The 20253-nt window shown below is 35.7% G+C and overlaps 2 protein-coding genes across 6 annotated transcripts in view; one reads left to right on the forward strand and one right to left on the reverse strand.

Annotated features, from left to right (window-relative positions):
• AsnRS (asparagine--tRNA ligase) overlaps positions 1-18374 on the reverse strand; it is a 30618-nt gene extending 12244 nt beyond the window's left edge. The window contains exons 1-7 of one of the 4 annotated variants that reach the window (XM_069841160.1): positions 18356-18374; positions 17855-17972; positions 13755-13903; positions 12704-12965; positions 10101-10258; positions 6975-7118; positions 759-907 (exon numbers count right to left, since the gene is read on the reverse strand). In XM_069841160.1, the coding sequence (XP_069697261.1) occupies positions 759-907; positions 6975-7118; positions 10101-10258; positions 12704-12965; positions 13755-13903; positions 17855-17894 (902 nt within the window). In that variant the 5' untranslated portion in view covers positions 17895-17972; positions 18356-18374. Of the gene's footprint in view, positions 1-758; positions 908-6974; positions 7119-10100; positions 10259-12703; positions 12966-13754; positions 13904-17854; positions 17973-18064 lie in introns of all 4 variants that reach the window. The other 3 variants (XM_069841157.1, XM_069841159.1, XM_069841158.1) reach the window with 3 other exon arrangements.
• Positions 18375-18999: 625 nt separating this feature from the next.
• Positions 19000-20253, forward strand: part of IntS3 (integrator complex subunit 3) — a 181593-nt gene continuing 180339 nt past the window's right edge. For both annotated transcript variants that reach the window (XM_069841161.1, XM_069841162.1), the window contains exon 1: positions 19000-19175. In XM_069841161.1, the coding sequence (XP_069697262.1) occupies positions 19101-19175 (75 nt within the window). In that variant the 5' untranslated portion in view covers positions 19000-19100. The remainder of the gene's footprint in view (positions 19176-20253) is intronic.

Here is a 20253-nt window from a genome sequence, read left to right on the forward strand (position 1 = left end):
AAAACATACAACAATATTTGATTGTCACAGTTTCAGTATGAAGACCGACAGAGGCTTAATACAGCGGTCACCAGCACAGAGCACCCTGGGGCTAGTGTCTCTTATCCACCGAGAACACACTGCCTATGGTACATTCATAGCTGCTAGCAGGTTTGCTCTCTACCTCTTCCTGCTGCACAACGGGGCACACAGGATGACTCCGCTTACCCTTTACCCATTTCAGCGAGTGCTGACAACCACTGGCTTAATGCATAAAATGGGTGGCGATTATTATCATTATGAAGAGTAACAAACGATAACAATGATTATGATGATGATGCCATAATAAAAACGACTACAGAGAGAATTTTTCAAACACAAATATCTGTATCTATCCCTTATGACCTGACACTCTTAATATCACCACACACTTTTACAGATTTTAACTGTAAGGGTAAGCAATTGTTACATACAGTATAATTGTCAAAATAATTTATCCTGTGTAAATACAAAAAACATGTGATATAGGCTAAATCTTCTTTTTGTAATGCATGACAAGTGAACGTTAAAGTGATTTGAAATATGTTTGAAAAAAAGAACCAAAGTATTTTAGATGTCACATTTCTTGGCATTACTTATTAAAACTGCCATCACATTTCCATTAACAAAAATAAAAATGTATAATATATACTGACAAAAGATTGACTTCTAAGTCCATTCCATTTAGTATATAATTATATGAAACGTAATAAAATAAACATGATGGTGTAACATCTTACCCAAAGTAATCTAATTTGAAAAGTGTTGAGCCTCCTTCAACTTGGGTCTGTACGAGAGTTGGTGGGGTGACCTCAGAGTACCCTCTGGAGAAATAGTGGTCACGGAATGCTTGCATTACTATGGATCTCATCCTCAGGATTTTGGAAGTCTGTGTGCATTCAACATTACCATTATTTTGCATGGCAGTATGTCCCAACAGACATTAAGGCATTGTTTTCATTACCACGCTGTATCATGTAATATAATGGTGACCACATTTGAACACGTATTATTCTGTGAAAAGATTTATTAAATCTAAATATTAGACTTCAACAAACAAAATTTGATAACACAATCTCAAGGGAAAAAATGGAACTCTCAGCATTATAATCCACAGTTAATTCCCGATTTACCACGAAAATCGTCTGAGCTGCATTTAGATTGGCAACAGGCCATGATTGTTTGGCCAAACACCTGCATAAAATTGGAACATATCAGTCCCCTAACTGCCCATTGTGCAACTCACACCAAGAAATGGATTCGGAACACCTCAAAATCTGTGCTTCAGTGGCTGACCATGATAATATCTTTGAAAAATATTGGAGTGCAAGAGGTCAAATGACTTTGCTGTCAAACGCCTGGCATTAGAAAATAACAACAACATTTAAGCAGAATGTCTCACTAAGTGTCATCAATTAACTGGCTGCAAACAACCAAATCCCAAACATTCGAAGTTAGCTCACATGGAGATGTTGTCCAAGTTTGTAGCTAGTGCTGCTTATATACTTAAAGTGTATCTAGACGGTTCAATTTTCCATGCGTTTATGCATGCAATCTGGGGAGAATATTGAAAGAATCCAGTTGAAAACGAATATTCAATTAAGATGCATGCAGATTTTGTGTCTACATGGTGCACTACGTTGAACTTCATCTTCACTACATACAGGGTGATTCAGACCACCCGTAACAGTCATTTATTTCGGAAAATAGTGCATGAAAATTTTCGAGACAAAAATATTTATAACTGAACCACATGTGAACTTTCACTTGAGCTTGATTTCATCAATCAGCCTTAACAGGAAGTAGGGTCAGTGGCGTATCACTTTAAAATTTCAAATGGGAGTCCGGCTCAAATAAGGTACCGTACCATTTGATAGAGCTCTTCAAAACAAACAACTTTCATAGGAAACGTTTTTACCAATTCTTACTCTTTAAATGAGAAAATGTACAAAAAGATAATGCCACCAATATTGAGAAATGTTACAAGACGAAAATGTAAAAAAGACAATTAATGTTGACATGTTACTGAAAGGCTTGACAATTCCATTAACTTTTTATAAATTTTCAAACTATCTGCCGTTCTGAGCAGCACACACCTGTACTTTTCTTCTAACACTGTCAGTGACTCCTAATACTTCAGCGTGGTCAAGTGACTGGCAGAGTAGGAATTACTGAAACGTTTCCCATGAAAGTTGTTTGTTTTGAAAAGCTCTATCAAATGGTACCCTATTTGACCTGACTCCCATTTGAAATTTTAAAGTGATACGCCACTGACCCTACTTCCTGTTAGGGCTAATTGATGAAATCAAGCTCAAGTGAAAGTTCACATGTGGTTTAGTTATAAATATTTTAGTCTCGAAAATTTTCATGCTCTAGTTTCCGAAATAAATGACTGTTACGGGTGGTCTGAATCACCCTGTATATATATTAATTAATAAATATTAAATATCAATCCAATACTTAGGCCTACTTGAGTTGCAAAATTGTGGATGAACACTCCATAGGCACTCATATTTGCAATAATCTTCAATAAAGCCAATCATACTTTCCGCCATTTTCAGCTTAAAAGGTCCACCATCACTAAACAAAAGAATTTTCAGTGATTCACAGCCACCTAAAACAATCAGCTGCTCGCTACATGCTACTGTTGAACGAGATACCCACCGGGAATGGGTAGCTTTCAAATACTGCATGCGCCCTCATTTTTAGTGCAAAAAAAGCATGCAAAATTGAATATGTTTCGTTCACTCTTGCATGCATTGGTTGACTGCTTAAAGTTGAACCATGTAGCTGCACCTTTGCATATGGGTCATTCTCCAGAAAAGGTGCATTTGAAAGTAAAATTTTCTGAAATTTTACTATTGGGATAAAGTGATTTTTTGTATGTTTTTTACTCTGTTCTTACTAACTTTATTAAACTACATTCGTCCAGAACAAATTTTGGAATATTAGCATTAAATCAAATTTAAATATTTCACATGACTACATATGTAAGAATAGCGCTTCTCATGCTCAACATTTTACATTCCCTTCTTTTAACTGTCTTCCTCATTTTTTTAAATATTTTAATTTACGAATAAGAAAAAAATTTATGTGAGAAACCGTAGAAAAATCCATTAATTGAACCTAATGTTTTACAACTGCTGGTTTAAAGAACAGCTCAAGTTTTATCCTAAGTTATTAAATTCATTTATTAAAAAACGTGAACTAATGAAATTCATCAATAACAAATTTAAAAAAAGAATTAAGTATATTATGTCATTTATTTTACATGAATCTTTTAAAATATTCCTTCCTGTAAATAATATGTTTTCATTATGTACCCAATAATATCTGTAAATGTTATGTTTTTAGCCATAGTTATAATACTTACTTGCTTACTGGCTTTTAAGGAACCCGGAGGTTCATTGCCGCCCTCACATAAGCCCGCCATCGGTCCCTATCCTGAGCAAGATTAATCCAGTCTCTACCATCATATCCCACCTCCCTCAAATCCATTTTAATATTATCTCCCCATTTACGTCTCGGCCTCCCCAAAGGTCTCTTTCCCTCCGGCCTCCCAACTAACACTCTATATGCATTTCTGGATTCGCCCATACGTGCTACATGCCCTGCCCATCTCAAACGTCTGGATTTAATATTCCTAATTATGTCAGATGAAGAATACAATGCGTGCAGCTCTGCATTGTGTAACTTTCTCCATTCTCCTGTAACTTCATCCCTTTTAGACCCAAATATTTCCTAAGAACGTTATTCTCTAACACCCTTAATCTCTGTTCCTCTCTCAAAGTGAGAGTCTAAGTTTTTCACAACCATACAGAACAACCGGTAATATAACTGTTTTATAAATTCTAACGTTCAGATTTTTTCACAGCAGACTAGATGACAAAAGCTTCTCAACTGAATAATAACATGTATTTCCCATATTTATTCTGCGTTTAATTTCCTCCCCAGTCTTATTTACATTTGTTACTGTTGCTCCAAGATATTTGAATTTTTTCACCTCTTCGAAGGATAAATCTCCAATTTTTATAGCTCCATTTCGTACAATATTCTGGTCACGAGATATAATCATATACAGTGAAACCTCGATTCATCGTTTTGTTCTGGACTTCTGAAAAAAACGGTGGAAACGGGAAAACGATTGACACGGGAACCTGTCTAAAATGAATATAAGCAGTCAAATTTCCTTATAGTACACACATTATTATTTGTGGGATAGAAAATTATTCATATGAATAATTTTATCTTGACAAGATAATGTTATGTATTCATATACTAAAGAATGTGTCGTATATGAATGATTTTTTGATTAACTCACTTCATTTCTTGTTGAAAAAGTCACTAATTTTCATTTGCTTACTTGCATCTTTACTTTTTAAGCTAAACAGTAGCTTCTCAATATTAATAATGTTCACTTGGTCTCTGTCGGCGATCTCGTGAGCATGTATGAACGCTCTCATGGTCTCGAACGCACTTAGTGCTTCTTGAAAACTCGGCACTGGTTTGGGATCAACTTCATCATTATCGTGACTGTCGACTTGTCCCTCCTCCATGGGACTTCCACTCGCCACTTCCTCACACATTTCTTCCACAGACAGCACGCCACATGTCGCGAGTTCTTGGTCCACAGACACATAAGCGTCGAAATCAACGCCAGCGATTCCTGTCTCCAGCTGAGTCCAGTCTTCGTCTTCATCATTTCTGTTCACTTCCGACATGTCTGACTCTTCATTTCTGTTCCCATAACCACATTTTACGAAACAGTTCTGAATTGTGAACTGAGTCACTTGTTGCCATGCCGAAACAATAAAGTGAATGGCCTGTAGTACGTCTATCTTTATTTTTACCTCTTTCCTTTCATCCATCAAACATAAAGCCCTCTGTACTAGCTGCTTCCTATACACCTGCTTGAAGTTCTTTATAACTCCTAATCAAGTGGCTGTACAACACTGGTGCAGTTTGGGGGATAAAATATCACCTTCACATTCTTCAACGAGGATGTGTCTGGAGAATGTGCAGCACAATTATCAATAAAAAGGAGGATTTTCCTGCCTTTTGCACCAAAGAATTTATCAAGAGCGTGAAGAATGTCTCTGAAAATCTCCGATGTCATCCATACTTTGGAATTAGCATAGTATTTCAAAGGTAGTTTTTTCACGTTTTTGAAACACTGTGGTTTTGCAGACTTGCCAATAACGATGGGAACTTGTTTGTCTGAGCCATCGGAGTTTGTGCACAGCAGTACAGTCAGTCGCTCCTTCGCACTTTTGTCTCCGTGGCAGGATTCTCCTTTAAGTGCCAGCGTACAGTCTGGAAGACAGCTGAAGAAGAGGCCTGTTTCATCTGCATTATAGATGTCCCGAGGCTCGTACTCTTCCAGCAGCTCCGGGAGTCTTTGGAACCAGGGATCCGTGGCGTTGGTGTCCACAGCAGCACTTTCCCCAGCCAGTTTCTTAAACACCAAGCCATGGTGTTGTTTGAAACGAGAGATCCAGCCGTTCGATGCAGAAAAGTTCTCAATCCCCATTGTTTCAGCTATTTTCGGAGATTTCTCCTTCAAGATGGTTCCATCAATGGGAATGCCTGATGCTCGTGCCTGTTGATACCAGGAAAAGAGGACTTTTCTAGCTCGCTGTAAATTGACTCCTTGCTTGTCTTCCTCTTTTTGGCTGCTGTACCACATTTATCAGCCTGCTGTCTGATTTCTATTTTCTTTGCCATAATGCAATTTAGAGTTGAAGGTGGCAGGCCAAGACGCTTAGCTATGTCAGTCCTCTTCTCCGTTGGATTTTTCTTCACATCTTCTATAATACGAAGTCGTTCTTCTAAAGTCCGAACTTCTTTACAAGGAAATGCCATATCTAAGAAAATCAGATTAGAAACTGCCAAGTTAAAAATAAGAACTGTCGAGAATCGAACACGTGTGATAGACTGCGTACACAACTTGGTAGAAGCGCGGACTGGAATGGTTTACAATAGAAAACGATCGATAGGACACATGGACCCTTCTACATTGTCTTGCCAGGCAAGCTGTGAGGAAGGTCGGTGCGTAAGCAGGCCAATAACCATAAAACTTTACAATTGGAGCTTGCAGCACAACATTCTGAAGACATCAACTGCTACAAGCATTTGTAAGCTTGTTGCAATTTCTTAAAACTGATCAATCCGGGATTTACACACTTCAGGGCTAAAAAATCTGGCCAATAGATGCGGGAAAACGATAAATCGAGGAACGATAGATGCGGGCTTTATATTCGTAGTTTAAATAGCATTTGTTCAGGGACCAACGAATTTGAATGATGGATCCGGGAAAATGATACATCCGGGAACAATAAATCGAGGTTCCACTGTACTTAGTCTTTTCGGGATTTACTTCCAACTTGCTTCAAGTAGAATTTCCGAGTTTTCCCTAATCGTTTGTGAATTTTCTCCTAACATATTCACGTCATCTGCATAGACAAGAAGCTGATGTAATCCCTTCAATTCCAAACCCTGTATCAACATCTTAGGTTATTTAGCATCTGAATGATATGAAGGTTATAATGCCGGTGAAATGAGTCCGGGGTCCAGCACTGAAAGTTACCCAGCATTTGTTCAATTGGAGTTGAGGGAAAACCCCGGAAAAAACCTCAACCAAGTAACTTACCCCAACCAGGATTCGAACCCGGGCCACCTGGTTTCGCGGCCAGCCATGCTAACCATTACTCCACAGGTGTGGACTATATTCGTCAAAAGAAATAAAGTGAAAATAAATTCACCTTAATTTCAAAATCAGTTCACATATACAATTCAATCCATGGTGTCACTTCTTAGAAAACAATTAAAAACAGAAATAAGCTGAACAGCTACATGAGCTAATAAGAAAGGGGATAACGGATTTTTTAAGAAACTCAGGGAAAATGTTAAACCTAATTTTTCATGCATCTAATTGAAATTTCAATGTAGCAACTCACGTTCTCCCCTCGAATCATAATGTGTCTGTTATCCAGTTGAACATCAGGATGCGCCTCTTCGTTCAAGATGTTGTCAGCACCACCAGCAGGAGCAAGACCAATCAGTTCCCAAAAATCCACTTGCATTTCATGTCCTCCTGGAGCCTACAAGTTACATTGTAAATTACAATCTATGCCATCAGATGTTATATTAACATCAACAATCAAATGCAAAAGTATATAGGCCTAGTATGAATAGAACTAATATAGATTTTATAAAGGCCTGTCTTTTAGAATTGCTAAATGATATTTAGGGTAAAAGTTAATTAATGTTATTAAATAAAACGATTTTAAATTAATATCAGAAATTTAGTACCATTTACCTAATGTGCAAATAATTACACCAATTTATTGATACATAGGCCTAGTATGGTGGCTACCTATTTACCACAAAAATGTACTTTATAAGGTTGTTTTTATATGAAATAAATTAACACAAACCAATTTTTGCAAGCTTTTAATGCAAGGAATTAAAAAAATAAATATTTTATACGAACTTTAGGCATAAATTAAATGTTTTATACTAATTTCAGGTCTAAACACTTTATTTTTACAACAACTGTTGTTGTTTAGTCAACTGTCCGAAGACAGGTGTGAACCTCACAAGTGATACCAAAAAGGCATCACTTATGAGGCAACTAGACCAGGAGATAATGGGGTAGTATGGCCAGTTTCTTTTTGTTCGTGTCTCACGTGTTTTTCTTGTAGAATTTGTACATAAATCAAAATATTGTCCATATAAGAAGTTGATTGTTATGTGATGTGTCTCGCTTTTTAATTTATGAAATATTAAAAACTGAAATGGTTTTGAAGAAATGTAAACAAATGTTCATTTGAGCGTGACACACAAATTCTCAACCTTTCTTTGTAATAACTGTAATCAAGCACGAAATAATCATTGTATTACGGTTTCTATGCATTGTAATTATTAACAAAGATCCGCACTTCATTATTAATTGCATTTAACATACAGAAGTAATGATTTATTTTCCTTAAATATGCATTCAAATATGTGATTTCTAATAGATAATTTCGCGCTCTTAAACCACAGACTTCATGGTACTTTTTCTCCCACATTCGTGTTGTTACACAATCAGTGTTGTCAGAATCAAAAAATTCGGATCATAACGAAAAAAATGACATAACAAGCAGAGATTCGTGATATTTTTTTTTTACGTGAAAATGTCGCATTTTCATGGAATGACCCTTCTGTTATTTATAATATTAATATATATGAATTCAATTATGGAAGAATGGAAACTGAAGCCTCAGGCAAAATACCAATAAAGAAGAATTTGCAAATCAGTGCTATATTTTTCGCTATTAGCCTCTTCAGAAGATTATTTACACAGGTAGCTTAATAGTCTCCATATAACATGGAAACTTCACCTAATAAAACAAAAATTGGAGAAGAAATGTCGGAAGGAAGTGAAATTGAGAGAGGAATACATCAAGGATGCCCTTTGTCACCTACTCTGTTCAACACCTACTTGGAGGATTTAGTAAAGAACTCTTTTCAGAATATGGAAGGAGTGATAGTAGGAGGAAGAAGAATAAAGTGCATAAGATTTGCTGATGATATGGTGTTGTTAGCAGTATGGGATGAAGATAAATGTAAATAAGACGAAGAGCATGGTCATAGGAAGAAAACTACAGAAGATAAACTTGCGAATTCTAAATGAAGCAGTAAAGCAAGTGGACAGCTTCAAATACTTGGGGTGTACTATAAGCAGTAACATGCGCTGCTGCCAGGAAGTCAAACGGAGGATAGCAATGGCCAAGGAAGCTTTTAATAGAAAAAGGGGCACCTTCTGCAGATCTCTAGAAAAAGAACTAAGGAAGAGACTAGTGAAGTGCTTTGTATGGAGTGTAGCATTGCATGGGGGAGAAAAACATGAACATTACGACGAAGTGAAGAGAAGCGAATAGAAGCATTTGAAATATGGATATGGAGAAGAATGAAACTTGTGAAGTGGGCAGACAGAATAAGAAATGAAGCTGTGTTGGAAAAAGTAGGTGAAAAAAGAATGATGTTGAAACTGATCAGGAAGAGGAAAAGCAATTGGTTGGGTCACTGACTGAGAAGAAACTTCCTACTGAAGGATGCACTGGAAGGAATGGTGAATGAGAGAAGAGTTAGGGGTATAAGAAGATATCACATGATAGACAACATTAAGATACATGGATCATATGAGGAAACAAAGAGGAAGGCAGAAAATAGGAAAGATTTGAGAAAGCTGGGTTTGCAGTGCCCTTGGGCAGAACACTAAATGAAATGAATGAAATGCCATTTTCTGGCAGGTCCAATTCAAAGTAAAATATGTTCAGAAAACAAAATTTAGTAAAGGTGAATGAATTCAATTACTTGGGATACAACCTATCTTTTCAAGCTGAAAGGGATATCTCCCAGATAATCAACAAATACACTAAAACTATGAGGATAATCAATAATGTTTTCAAGCTTGCATGTGTTCAGAAATATACCTATTTACAACTGTATAATATTCTCGCATGACCGGTTCTCTCTTATGGAAGTGAGGCATGGACCTTAAGAGCTCATGATATTAGCAGAATCACAGCATGTGCATGAGATTCATAAGGAGGACTGGGAGATACACTAAATTCGACCACAAGTGGAATGAGGCTATCATGGAGGAACTCAAGGATGAACTATGATGGGATACATTTGGCGATATCAAGAAAACTGGAAAAATCACGTCAACAGATTTCCAAATTATCGACTGAGGGGAAAAGATCCATTGGCAGACCTTAAAAGAGATGGAAAGAAAACAAGACTGTAACAGGCCACTTGGTATAATATTTGTCAGGATGATGATGAAAAATCCATTGCCCTCAGCTGGGTTTGAACCCATGGGTCTTATATTCAGTGTTAAGCATCTTAACCACTACAGCACCAAGAACAATCAGACTTGTGCATTTATATGAGCAGCAATTCAAATTTCACATAAAACAGAAACACAGTAGCAAAATAACAATTTGACCTTTAACTGAATGTAACAACTCTGAAGGTAACTCATTACATCTGCAAGTAATTCTGTATGTCATCTTCATTATTTAAATGCTCACCGTCTTTCCTTTTGGCACTTCTACCAGCTGACCGTAGAATCTCACAGCTGATTCTGTAGACAGTACAAGTGCCTCATATGTTTGACACAGGAGATCATTCAGCACACACTGCAGGAAGCCTGTCCCATCACGCAGTGTTATAAACATTAACGATTTACCTGTCAAAAATAAAATTTCAAATTCTTACCATTACAGTTGTAATAAACTTTTCAACATCTAATAGTTTCTCGTACATTTAGTATGGAAGTTGAACAATTAATCAAACTGTAGCAATTTATTCACTTAGTATACTTATACTTATGGCTTTTAAGGAACCCGGAGGTTCATTGCTGCCTCCACATAAGCCCGTCATCAGTCCCTATCCTGAGCAAGATTAATCCAGTCTCTACCATAATATCACACATCCCTCAAATACATTTTAATATTATCCTCCCATCTACATCTAGGCATCCCCAAAGGACTTTTTCCCTCCGGCCTCCCAACTAACACTCTATATGCATTTCTGGATTTGCACATACATGCTACATGCCCTGCCCATCTCGAACATCTGGATTTAATGTTCCTAATTATTCCAGGTGAAGAATACAATGCGACAAGTTCTGCATTGTGTAACTTTCTCCATTCTCCTGTAACTTCATCCCACTTAGTCCCAAATATTTTCCTACACACCTTATTCTCAAACACCCTTAACCTCTGTTTCTCAAAGTGAGAGCCAAAGTTTCACAACCATACAGAATAATCGGTAACATAATAGTTTTTTTAATTATAACTTTCAGCTTTTTTGAGAGCAGACTGGATGATAAAAGCTTCTCAACCGAATAATAACATGCATTTCCTATAATTATTCTGTTTAATTTCCTCCCAAATATCATTTATATTTTGTTACTGTTGCTCAAAGATATTTGAATTTTTCCACCTCTTAAAAGGATAAATTTCCAATTTTTATATTTCCATTTCGTACAATATTCTGGTCACGACACATAACATGTACTTTTTCTTTTCAGGATTTACTTCCAAACCTATTGCTTTACTTGCTTCAAGTAATTCCCGTGTTTTCCTTAATCGTTTGTGGATTTTCTCCTAACATAGTCATATCATCCACATAGACAAGAAGCTGATGTAACCCGTTCAATCCCAAACCCTGTCTGTTATCTTGAACTTTCCTAATGGCATACTCTAGAGCAAAGTGCATCTCCTTGCTTTAGCCCACAGTGAATTGGAAAAGCATCTGACAGAAACTGACCTATACAGACTCTGCTGTACGTTTCACCGAGACACATTTTAATTAAACGAACTAGTTTCTTGGGAATACCAAATTCAATAAGAATATTATATAAAACTAGTATACTGAGTCTAATTAATACTAAAACGTCTCCATAAAAATTCATAACTCGTATTTCTTTTTAACTAATGGAAGGTACGTGAATGTCCATCATTCATCCATATGAAGCCAGTTGTGCAGACCAATTTACTGACAGAATCGTTGCACAAGATGTGCCATAAGAAGCTGGTCTATGCTACACCTGTGATGAGATGAGATTATGGACATTTGTTGAGATGCCACAGGGAAACTGCAGAAAACTCCTATGTTACCTGGACTAGCTCAACACACAAAACTGGAAGTACACCTGGGATCGAACCTGGGTCCACAAGATTGTAAGTCCAGTGTTCTATCTCGAGATCATTGTGGTGGCTACTCGTTAAATGTGTATGGTGAATGTTCCATCAGGACGAAATTTTATCACTTTATTACCTAACAGTATTAATTAAATTTGGACCTGAATATGTCACAGATATTTCAATAATAGACTATGTTAAAAATACTACCATATAAAAGTTTCCAATTGTTTATATGAGGAAATGACTGATATTCTAGTTTCAGCATAATCTTTTCCTCTTAACTACATTTTGTCATATACATATAGATTAAAAAAATCAGAGATAAGCCGACTGTTCATTAATTATTCACAGATAAACAGATTGTTCATTGATTATATTATTTACGCATAGTAAAATGAATTTGATTCAATCTCTTACAACTCTATTGGCATCTATGTGATGACAAAGGCAAATGCTTGTAGAAATTATATTTTAAAAAATTCGCAAGCCCATAATTTATTAAAAAAATCACAATATTCATTTTCTGCCTTTAAACAATATCAAGCTTTTACTTTAACAATTAATAATGTAGCAAAAGGTTCTGTCAGCCAATTATATGGGTCAAATGCCTCGTGCACTGAATAAATAAGGAAAATGCTAATAAACTGATAAACAAAAATGCATGTGCCCATAAATAAAAAATTATTAGATAACATAACTAACAGATCTTATTTTTTAAACTTCTATTATACTTTAAATATTTAAATATAGTGTTTCGGAATATGTATTATATGACTTTCTTGTGTTAAATTAATTAAATATATAAATATAGTGCCTAAATTAAAATGGTTATACTTTTTGCTACATTGCTGTCCTATATTGGTGAGCAATAGAGTTAAAGGCTTCATTGCCATGAGCTCTGCATTAGTTAAGAACATTTTTGAAATATTATTAGTGTTATAAAAGGAATCAATATCAAGAGAAATAGATAATTTACACTTTACCTTGTCTTCGCAAACGATGTACCCATCCATTTATTTTAACTCGTACTCCCCGATTTTCTTTCCCATCCACTATTTTAATGAGTGTTGCTGTAGGTAAGGAGGCATCTTCCTTTATATGAATTTTTTTTGCTTCTTCCAAGTTCTTTGCTCTCTTTATAGAATCCTCTTCTTCTCTTTTAGACTTGTCTGCACACTTATAACTCTCTCTTACCCATATCTTCTGAATTTTCTTGAGCTGGGATTTAGCAGCAGGTTCATATTTCTGTAATATATTTTTACTGTAGGAGTCAATAAGGAATTAAACTAAGTCATCATTGTAAAAAACCGTTTTCAAGAAATCCATTATTTTCCCTTTCAAAAGTCTGTAAAGTATATTTGCATTTATGATTGGTAATGTACACCTAATTAATATCTGACCTATGTATAAGAACCATACATTTATGTATATTGTCACATGCTGTACTAGCTTATCTGACGTCATACGCTCATACTTTTTTTGCAGCTAGATTTGAAAGAAAAACCGAAAGTGATGCAATAATGGAGAGGAAAATGAACTGGAAACTGGCACACTGAAATGTATGTTATTTCCTTGGTGTTTCCACAATTATTTTTTACAGTTGGTTTCATTTTTATTTGCTTCAATGTTTCTAGAATTACGTACACATTAAACATAGCTAATGAACAAAATATTTGAGTTTGAACAGCTGAGTGAAGTGACTACTGTTGATATATTGCTAAGACGAAAAAAAAAAAAAGAAAATAAATCAATCAATACAAATGTGCATGAATTCTTTTTTAATGTAAGCTACTAGACGCGAAATTTTGTAAGGGGTTGGTAAGACTTTCTGAAGTACAGAAATGTAAGCCTTCATGAAAACTCGAATGAACAGAAACACTATTTCTTTATCCAATTTGCTCAGCTCTGAAGATGACCACAACACAGCGGTCGAAACGTCAGCCACCAACACCAAGACAATGCGGTATAAGCTTCAAAGTTTATCCAGAGACCATGTACACCAGTCACGGAAGCCTATGCGAACAATTTGCTTACCTGCCCCTCTTCTTTGGCATCCACATATATCACAGGGAAGGGCTCCTTGCCTGCATGTCGCATGGCTTGGAGGATGGTTTTGAAAGGCTTTGCCTCCGTGCCATCCCCACATTCATCACTTCCATTCTTATCAGAAGTGTACAGTTCAGCTACAAGGAAAAAAAATACACATGTTGCATAATTACGTCCTTGCTCATCTTCAAGAAAACATTATTTGAAGTGTGTTGCATGCAGCGTAATTCATTCTAAATATTTTAAAAAAGATCTACTATAAATAACGATGCAATGAAGGCCTAATATATATCTGTCAATCAGTAAAGATGGAACAAGAACGGAGATTTAAAACCTTAAACGATATTTCTTTTCATAACACGTAGAGGGCTACACAGGCTGAATTTGTTGCACTTATGTTAGAGTGCATTTTCTTTCAATAAAAAGTCATAAAACTTGCATAACACACAGTGGGCAGTCTTGATGCATTGTTTGACTGGTTGGTGGACCTAACCCCATGCAATTGCTGGCAGTCTAGTGAGTGAGATTTCATCGGAGTAGGACAGTTGTGTTGTACTGTGGTGAGATATTCACTGTATTGTCATAGGCCTATATTCATCTTGAAGACATACCAAGAACAGAAGGAAGATTTTCAAGGACTACATTCCAAGAAAGTTCTTAATTCATCACGCTTTTCTTCTGTAAGCACATAACATCATTGTTTTCTTTTCTAGTTAGCCACAGAACCTGTTTTAATAAACTTATCTACTAACTCTAATACTACTTTTCGTGTTAGAACTGGAGTGACATGAAATTTATGTCTTATTTTGCCACACAACTTTCTGTGCTTGATGTACGTCTTCAACATGAATGTTCGATGATGCAGTGAATCTCTCACCACTTCACAACCCTCTAATGAAATCTCACTCACGATTGCACAACAAACTGTTCTACTCCGATTAATCTCACTTACAACTTACTGCAGACAGGAAGAGCATTGCACTTTCATGGAGGGGAATGCCAGAAACTGCATGGGATTTGGGCTGCTGGCTGGCCAAGCAATGCTTTGGGATTTTTAAACTGCCCGCATTGTATAAGGTAAATAAATATACATGTTAACTATTCTCAAACTCCGTGGTACAAAAAACGAAAAGCTTCTCTGCAGCCATTGCTATGCTCAATCACGGTTTGATTAAAGTAATATAATAGTACATTATGCAATGAGCCTATAATGGTAGTAATTAAGTATGTTCATGAAATGAGCGCAAGTGAGTTTCATAATTTTCATACGAGCGTCTTAATTACCATTATAAGCAAGTTTCATACGACTTTTTATGCTCGACCATATTTCTAACTTGAAATTATTCATGAGTATTCATGTTATTCTTATCTGACTGGGGAGCGGAACTGACCTTGTGGAATATCTCGTAAATTGTGAGATGTGCGCAGACGCGAAAGTATTGATTTTTTTTGAGAAACAAATGTCATTGACCTTGATATAATCTAGAGAGTAAAATAACATTAATCTTGATATAACCTTGAAATTGATTTAGACATTGAAAAACGAGATGACAAATTGAATTTATTTGAATATTATTTACAATTAACGCTAATTATTATAGTAACAGAACATAACCTTCTGCGACAGTATTGGATTTCCAGCCTCCGTGACATTTCGCTAGTTGTCTTTTGACTGCATATCCGAGAATAATCGATACTTGCGCTTTCATATTGCTACAATGGTGTTTTCTGATTGGTGGAACACCTGAACTTTAATGAGTAGGTGTACTTTAATGAGGTCCATTAAAGGGCTGCTACCAGGTGTATAATTAGTACATTTCGGCATGGTCAAGCATAAAATAATTTAAGAGAATTGAATTGCAAATCATTAAAAATGGAGAAATGTTAAATGTTAAGGGATATTTGATCCCCCCCCCTCCAGTCAAAGGGTTGAAGACAAATGCTGTTTTGAATATTTTCACAAAAATAATTAAAATCCATTGACTTTGTTTGCTACTATCAGTCACCTCTCATTTATTATTCTTACACTTTTGCTGAGCAGACAGTATTGTAATTAAGTTGCAAAAAACAATAAAAAAATCTTTTGTTATATTGAAAGCTAACACAAAATATATGGAAGGATTTTTTTGGATGAGAGGGAAGCAGACAAACATGCTAAACAAGAAAGATAGGCCAAAACGAATGTGAGGAGAAAAAAAAAAAACAGAGCTGTTGGTGAAGAAACGGTACAATGGAGAGAAATTCTCTCTGGCACCGGGATTCAAACCCTACTGTGTTGGTTTACCCTCGTGTACTGTCTCACAGTATGTGTGACAGTAGACACAATATCCAATCACAAGTCCAGAGGTGCACTCATTATGAGTGACTAAGTGGCTGGGATCCGAAGGAACACAGTAGGTAGAACTTAAAATGACAGACATACAATCCAACATCGAAGCTTGAATCCAGTGGCTTAGTGGATAAAGCACCAGCACATAAAGCTGGCAACCTGGATTCGAGTCCCGGTGCCAGAGAGAATTTTTCTCTGTTCTACCAATTCTTCACCATATGGAAATGCAGAATTACTGCACTGAAACTCCATATGTACTTTGGTACATCATAGTAATAAGAGGTGTTGGTACTCCCAATTGTGTTACCAAAGGAAGGCGGATATTTATCCATACTCGCCTACCATCGAACAAAATGTATATAGCCCTATCCAAGCCTGAACTAACCAAACCTAAGCTGTCAATGATACTCGACTTTGTGAAAACTCACTTTCTATTTACATATGTACCGGTACCTAACAAAAAGCTTACATGCAAGGCATGCAATCCCGACTCCCGCTAGCCAGCACTTTCACTGCCATTTTCCACCCCTATTCTGGTGTGAAATTGCAGTCGCCACTCAATTTATCTTTTGGGAGAGCCGTCTTTTGTTATGGTCGTATAACTAGAATAGAAGCAAAGTATGTAAATACATCCTAGCTTTGTTTGGTAACGCAACTATAAAGAAATAGAGGGAAAATTTATGTTAATTACCATGTAGAAATGAACCCTATATAGTGGACCTACTAAACAATTCAAAAGGACACATTCGGAAAACTTATGTTAATTAGTTTTTACAAATTTACCCTACATAGTAGGCCTACTCAATAATTCAAAGGGACACATTCTAAACTACCACCTGTGTTCAAAATTAATCAATGACTTACTTAATTACTTACAGCTTTTAAGGAACCCGAAGGTTCATTGCCACCCTCACATAAGCCCGCCATCAGTCTCTATCCTGAGTATGATTAATCCAGCTCTACCATAATATCCCATCTCCCTCAAATCCATTTTAATATTATGCTTCCACCTACGTCTCGGCCTCCCCAAAAGTCTCTTACCTTCTGGCCTCCCAACTAACACTCTATATGCATTTCTGGATTTGCCCATATGCCCTACCCATCTCAAATGTCTGGATTTAATGTTCTAATTATGTCAGACGAAAAATACAATGCGTGCAGTTCTGAGTTGTGCAACTTTCTCCATTTTCCTGTAATTTCATCCCTCTCAGCCCAAATATTTTCCTAAGCACCTTATTCTGGATAAATTTCAGAACACGGATTCCTTCTTTTCCCTTTTATTTCAAAATTTCAACTTTGTGCACACAAAATAAATTATTGGTACTGAAAAGTACCTTTTCGTAAGCATGATGATGCGCATTTGACAAACGCAGACAAATCTGCTCTTTTTGGTATTTAAAAATATGTCAGTGAGGAATCCGTATACTGAAATTTTCACACCTCACTAACAATTATCTTAAAATACTAAAAAGAGCAGATTTGTCTCGGTTTTTCGAATGCACATCATCCTGCTTACGAAAAGACACTTTTCAGTGCCAATAATTTATTTTGTGTTCACAAGGTTGGAATTTTGGAGTAAGAGGAAAAGAATGATATCCTGGGAAATTTATCCGCTGTTGCCGATTTCTACGGTGAGGGGTGTTGACTCTTCGCCCAACCCTCTACTACCCATTATCGGCTGTCCACTACTACATATTCAACAATAGATTACACTTTAAAATTAAGCATGTTTAAAGATTAGCCTATATTAGCGACATACCAATTGATAAGTTTCCAAGCTGACTCGATACTTCTGGCATGTTATAAACGTTGTCAATTACACTGCAATGTCAGACTTATTCCACGTCACAGGTAGAAGTCTTTCTTCTATCTGTAAACTGTAAGCACATGTTTGACTTTTAAGTACGCTAGATATCAGTTTCTTTAGATGATGAAATGTTATGAAGTACACTGAACGAGGAAATCATACCACAATAATGAAATAGTGATTTAATATGACACGTGTATTATGTCACCGGCTTAAATCCTATTGTAAGACTAATTTCATTGCATCATAAAAACAGGTGATCATAGGATACTTCTCACATGAACATTATATCGGATCAGATATGTAATCGTGGCATCACTGTCTTAATAAATCATCAAATAAATTATAACCTATTAAACGATATTTCAATGCTTACAAAACGTGAACCCTTCGAGCTATATCTTGGACACAAATTAACAGGATGTAAGAACAGCGAAATTATGTACAACCAACCTAAATTGTTTGAAGTGTTTGACATCCAGTTTCGTGACTTTTAACATTTACATAATTACAGTTATATTTTGCCAATATGGCTACTGGGAATTTTGGCTCTCCCGAATTTTTAACTATTATAATACCCTATGGGTAAAGCTCATGTTTATAAGAATACAAACATTATTTCCACAACATAATTAATTTGGTTACAAATCAATTTAAATGTTGTCCCCACTGATGGACACGAAGTCTATTGCCGATTTTGTACGAATTTGTACGAATATTTTCTCTTGTACTGAAAATTCAAAATAAATATCTGTTTTAAATCCATACACGATTAACAAAATTGGACTTTTCAATAATTTCTATTCCAAGAAAATTAATTTCATGTATTGCGGTTTTTGTTTTGTGTACAGTGTACATAAATAATGTAACTACTTTTGGGACATCTCATTACATTCTTGATCCAAATTAAAATAAGGAATAGCAGGATTCTATACTATTTTTTCTAGTATTTGAGATATCATATCAGAGTAAGATCGGTGTACTTTTCTTTTCATCTATATAATTATTATAATATCATATTTTAAATACATGGAACTATTTCTTCTCGCCTTATCACCAAACTACTCAACGTTGCTTATGATTGTATTCATGCGCTCACCTCAGAAAGCATTTTGAGGGCAGGGAAATTAAGCAGAATGCACGGAACCTCTACTAAATATCCATAGGCGTTTAGGAATAGTGGTTTGTTTATAAAGGCATGGAGCAGATTATATCAACAACCCCGAAGTTATTCACTACGTCGATCGTGGAAAATAAGGATGAATTAGAAGAGGTAAAAACATTTTATATGTTATTCATATTGAAAGGTATGAAGGCGGCCATAATGAATTGCTTCAACAACGTTTACATTAATCCTCGAGAGTGGCGCTAGTAGTTGACATTTGAGAGGGCAATTTGAACGTTCAAAATTGTAAATTAATAATAGGCAATGTATTATGCATTTTAAAAAAGTTTTGTTAACATCAAAACATTCCTTATTCAGTTGTTTTAATAAGTGAACACATTTTATAATTTTATGAGTTTGCCTTCACCTTTTAATGGGTATGTTTTAGCATTGTTTCTGTTCTATGTAATGCATGACTGTACATTGTTTTTACACATGACATCGTCAATAATTGACACAAATTGTATGCATTTTCGTAACTATGTTAATTTTTAAATCATTATTTGAAAAAATTGTTGAACTTGATTCTGGAATATTTGTAAATTAGTCCATCAAAGACACCTTACAAATTAGACTGGAAAGTGGTGGTTGCAATACACTTTCAATAAATTCTCATGTAAGACGCCACTAATGATTAAAGAATGGAATACTTTATACATTTTACGAAAGCATGAGACTATATACTGTATATGTACCTTTAAATGTTTTGAATGTATGATATCTGAGTGTAACAGGTTTGTCGCTTCTAACACATGAAGAGGGACATCTGTAAGTCGAAAAGGCGTACGTCTTATCTTGAGTGTTGGTAACTTACTCACTAGCTTTTTATTTTCTTTGATTCGTATTAAAGAACTATTAGAAAATTAATAAATGCATGATACTTGCTCGAACCACACTAAGGTATGTAACTTACGTACACTAAAAATATTCGATACATTTTAACACATTTTTCAAGTGGGTAGTAATAGACCTATCAATAGTTATTAATATTAGTTTGTAGATAATGTTTTCAATCCAACAGCAGTGCAAATGAAATTAATGTAAGTTATTTTGATGAAATTAAATTTCGGATGTATTATATGCCTGCTGAACACTGCTTCTGGGTTCTGTCATATTTTCCTTTCTGTCACGTATGTATAAATTGGAGTGACTATGAGGGAGGTTTTCTTAGGGTAGTTACTGACTT

The sequence above is a fragment of the Periplaneta americana genome, chromosome 12 (assembly GCF_040183065.1).
Source record: "Periplaneta americana isolate PAMFEO1 chromosome 12, P.americana_PAMFEO1_priV1, whole genome shotgun sequence".
Lineage (NCBI taxonomy): Eukaryota > Metazoa > Arthropoda > Insecta > Blattodea > Blattidae > Periplaneta > Periplaneta americana.